The sequence below is a fragment of the Penaeus monodon genome, chromosome 7 (assembly GCF_015228065.2).
Source record: "Penaeus monodon isolate SGIC_2016 chromosome 7, NSTDA_Pmon_1, whole genome shotgun sequence".
Lineage (NCBI taxonomy): Eukaryota > Metazoa > Arthropoda > Malacostraca > Decapoda > Penaeidae > Penaeus > Penaeus monodon.
The window spans coordinates 25,354,163-25,358,879 of NC_051392.1; the positions used below are offsets into that span (position 1 = coordinate 25,354,163).

Consider the following 4,717-nt stretch of genomic DNA (forward strand, 5'->3'; position numbering starts at 1 on the left):
ACGATATAATTTCAAAGCAATTAGATCAGTGTATTAATATGAGTGCATTAAAAACTGGAAAAAGACCAGTACAGCCTTTTTGAACTTATGGGAAATATTTGTGAGGAAGAAAAAATAAAACAATTTTACCTGATAGTCATGACAAAGGTCAGTCAACAATGTGAGTGCTTGTGGATTATGCCGTTGTGAGCGCCAAAGTCCCTCTACCAGAGCATTTTTGTCCATGCTGTTGAACTGCTGCACACTTGTAGCATGGCCTAAGCTCTCAAGGCGACTCACATATGTAATGGTTTGAAGGAAGGATCTGCAGAGAGATTAAAAATAAATAAACCCAGCAAAAATTATGCAAAACTCATGCCAGTAATGCTCTGATTGCAACAGATATACATATAAAATTATACATTGCTAAAAAAGCCATTCTACTCAAAATGCCAGGTCTGTTTAAGAGAAAACTGAACTACCTGATGGAGGTAACCCCTTTTGTGCAAAATTTCTGAATGGTTTCCTCTTCAGCAATAGCCAGGAGGCAACGGAGAGCCCGAAGGCGATGAGCAGCAGACACACTTGTATCATCACTCAAGGCACGGTTCAGTAGGTAACTCACAGCTTCATTTTGAGGACAACAGCGAAGAACGTAAATAACCCTGTAAGATTTCAATCCGTGAATGTAGTTTTACTGTATTACTAGAACCTATTTCCAAAATGATCAACATACATAAAACATCTAAAGTTAATACAAAATTGTCAAACACCTTTTGTCAAATAATTTCTCCCTTGATAGACACCAAATATAGAGATTTTTAAAATAAAAGGAGAGAAGAAAAAAAATCAGATCTACAGGATGATACCTGGAGAGGGAAGCATCATCTGCTGGGTCATCCTCTGATACCGATCCTGGGTCAAGGGTAATCTTGAAGTTAGTGACTGTCTCCTCCGTTCCAATTCCTTCACCCATCTCAGGGGGAGGGAGCCACTTCTCCAGCAAGTCCAGCTGAATGGATGACTGTAAAATAAAATGGATACAGGTTTCATTTGAACCTAGGATGACAGCACTGTCAAGTTTTCTAGCTTCTGTTTACTTTATATTTCAAAATGATGTCTATTACATTGCTTTAGAATGCCTAACAAAAAAGCAAAAAAAGTTAAAAAAGAATTTAATATGAGTAAATTATCTCCTTACTGACTGGAAATTGCAAGTTTTCTTGTAAGAGAAAAAAGCACAAGCAGAGACAGAGGGGGAGAGAGCATAGGAAGATGAAGACAAGGAAAAAGATGAAGAAAAAGAGAACCAACAAAATAACAGTAGTAGCTTACCTGATGGCATCCAGCAACAGTGCATATTTCTGACACACAGCTATTGATATCTGGCATGGAATGTGTACTCAGTGTGGCCAGAGAATCCAGGCAAGGGTGCTGATAAAGAGCAAATACAAGATCCACTGGTGTGCGTGTAAAGGAAAGGTACTGAGGTTCTGCCAGGCCATACTTGTGAAGGGTGTGTTCTATGGCCAGCTGCTGATGACGGGCTGACATTCGAGTGAAAGCATCTACTGCCTTTCCATCATTACTGCTATCTTTCCACTGCTCAGCCAAGAGCTTGCATTTTTCTGCTGCTTCTACTTTGTCAGCTCCTGGTGGAAGCCTGTTAACAACCCAGTTAGCACATGCAGTTGCCAGTTCCTCACACTGAATTTTGCTTATCACCAAGCGGATTCGTGTCAACAAGGCACTGTTGTTGCTGCATACTTGCCAGGTAGTGGGCTTGCTATTGGCAGACTCTGATGCCTCCTGCTCCAGTGTGCGAGAAACTGTATTTTGTGTGGCTAGCATGCACAACCTGTCAGAGCTAAGCTTCATAGTGGAAGCAGCACGGAGCCAAATGTCCACAGTTGTTATATCCATTTCTGGTTCGACAATCTTCATAACATTTTTACGCCTGAAGAAATCATGGAATGGCAGGCGATATTTAGATATCTGTGGAGGACCTAGGCTCTGGGGATGTGCACGCACCCATTCATCAATCTCACTGTTCCCAGGAGGTGACTTCCTGGGATATACTTTTAAGAAATTTAACATGTCTAACCCTCGTTTCAGTACATCACCTTGGCCTACGTCATCTTCTAGTAGCAAGGTTTGCTGTAGGACAAGTTCAAGGAGCTCATAGTTGTAGGGGCTGAGCAAGTCTAATTCAGAAAGCAACAGCTGATGTAAGAGGGTCTTATTGTTAATCTCTGCTATTATGGCCTGACATTTTGAGAGCAGAGCACGAGGAGATTCAATCTTGATTATTGCTCCAGGACGAATTTCTTCAGCAGAGCATTCAGGAGACCATGAGTGGAGTGCAGTCTTCAGATATACCAGCAGAGCATCAGTAATGTGAAGGTTAAAGTCTATACAGTAATCACTCAAGATAGAGAAGGTACAATTTGGGTGAGCCACAAGCACTCCTATAACTTTCTGTAGAGCAATAGGATCTCCCTTAAAAGCTTCTTTGAATGACACATTTAAATCAGCTAAGCGCTTCCCCCATGTGGCTCTCTTATGCAGCTGACTGAATTGATCCCCAGCTTCTTTAAGGCCATACAGGGTGCAAAAGTCTTTCCCCACTGTGGCTACAGACTGCAGACGCGTGTAATCATACCCAAATCTTTTAATAAGTTCATTCAATACCTTGAGAGGTTCTTTTTTGGTGGTAAGCAATGTCAGCAAACTGACAGCTAGTGTAACATCAGGTCTTTTAGAACCAATCACCTTTAGAAGTAAAGTGAAGATCTGATTCCAAGAAGGAGGTCCTACAATATTTGGAGACTTTTCAACTGATGCTTTTCCGTGAGCCATCAGTAAAGTAATTGATACTGCTAACAAGTCTTGTCCTCTGTCTCTTAGATGACTGATAAGTTCAATTAGAAAATTACTTACAGTTGGGTTCTTTATTGCTTTGTTAATATTATCTGCATTAACTTGGTATGGCAGGATATTGGCTGTTGAACCTGTCTCATTAGACTCTAAGCAGACATTAATTGCATTAGATACAACAGATGTAACTAATCTCTCTTCAATGGGCATGCTGGCATCATTGAATACAGCACTAAATTTCCATGTAACATAAGGATTACTGCTTTCTACTGAGTCTGCTTGTGTGTACACTCCTTCCATGTGGCACTGTGTGTACAGAGTGTGTCCTAAGGAACACCACAAACCAAGTTCTAGTAGTGGCTGCAGTAAATCTGTGAAAATTAGATAATATCTACTTAAAATAAAAATTGTAAAATCCTACAACTACATCTTTAATATACATAAATCCTTTAAAAAAATATACATTTAATAGATGATACATTCTTTCTTAAATTCATATATATATAAAAAAGGAAAGGAAATACAATTACTAATTTCATGTGATTACTTTCATGGCAGATTCTAGATAACCCTTACCTGTAGGTCTAAAATATTCCCATTACATTGCATGGTAAATATTCATGTCATGTCACTCACCAGGTTGTGCAGTTGTGAGGGATGAACACACAAGGTCATGGATAACATCAATTATTTCAGCACGTGATTTGATGCTTGCACTTTTCTCGAACTGAGCTGTAGAGTTTATAGCAAGTGCAGATCTATCACTGCCATCTTGCTGGAGTTGCTGATTTTCTACAACCAACTGTACTACCTCATATACAACACTTGTGCAGTCTACCCTGCCTGGGTCATCTATGATCAGCCTGAAAAAGAAATTAAAGCTAAGCCCTGGCATACAAGAAGTCATATTCAGAACTGTAGTGACTACATGCATGGCACAGAATAGGAATGATTTAACGCAAATTTACTTCCTTCTAAAGAAAAAACAATACATTTTTTTTGTCAAAATTTATCCTCTGTTACAGATCTCTACAGACTGACATGAGCAACTAGTCACCTGCAAATATCCACAGCTTCCTTGAGCCTCCCAGCCTTGGCAGCAAGTGAAGCAAGAAGTGAGAGCAGTTCTCCTCTTGGCACCTTCAGCAGGGAGGCCAAGCGGTGCAAATGGTCTATACCCTTCCATGGCAACGGCCCTTCTCTGCCGCTTTCTACATTTTTGATGTCCTGGTTTAAAGGTTCAGAGCATGGCCCTCTAACCAAGCTCTTGCCCACAATGGAGACATCTGACTTGGTTTGGTTAGGTGATGGCTCCTGCTGGGGTTCTGCTTCCTGTAAGCGCTCATTGTACCAGCAAGTAACATGGTTACTGAACAGTCTTTTGCAGCATCTTGGATCTTCTAGTTCTCTTAGAGTTGGGTAGATCTCATAATGAATCTGTAGTAGAATTTTGTATCTTAGGGCATATTAGGCTTTCATAAAAAAATGCATATTCATAGGTAAACATTTATCTGAAATCTGAAAAATTAAGACATTGGTTAACAACAGTAGCATGTATGCTTGGAAAATTAATGAGTAAAAATCACAAAAAATGACAATTACTCACTTTGAAGTATTCAGCATGTTCAGGCAATGCAAATCACTAAGCCCTATCTGTCAGGACAGAATGTAATGTGCTAGGAAAAAAACACTTACTTGCAACATGTGCACATTGTGGATGGTTGCAAAGAGTTTGTCATCCGTTAATGTACCACTCTTTTTGTACCACTTCTTCAGAATTGCTTCCAAAGCCAAAACACCGCCAGTTATTGCCTTACAACGATCCTGACTCTGAAGAGAATAGATAATGGGTATAATGTAA

At 39.9% G+C, this 4,717-nt stretch overlaps 1 protein-coding gene across 1 annotated transcript in view; it reads right to left on the bottom strand.

The window, feature by feature from the left end:
* The window catches only part of LOC119575150 (kinetochore-associated protein 1-like), a gene marked incomplete at its 5' end in the record, with an annotated part of 6,266 nt that extends 1,580 nt beyond the window's left edge, over positions 1 to 4,686 (bottom strand). The window contains 7 exon segments of the mRNA XM_037922626.1: positions 130 to 304; positions 462 to 644; positions 849 to 1,003; positions 1,315 to 3,227; positions 3,493 to 3,719; positions 3,914 to 4,293; positions 4,552 to 4,686. Of these exon segments, the coding sequence (XP_037778554.1) occupies positions 130 to 304; positions 462 to 644; positions 849 to 1,003; positions 1,315 to 3,227; positions 3,493 to 3,719; positions 3,914 to 4,293; positions 4,552 to 4,686 (3,168 nt within the window).
* Positions 4,687 to 4,717: the final 31 nt, after the last annotated feature.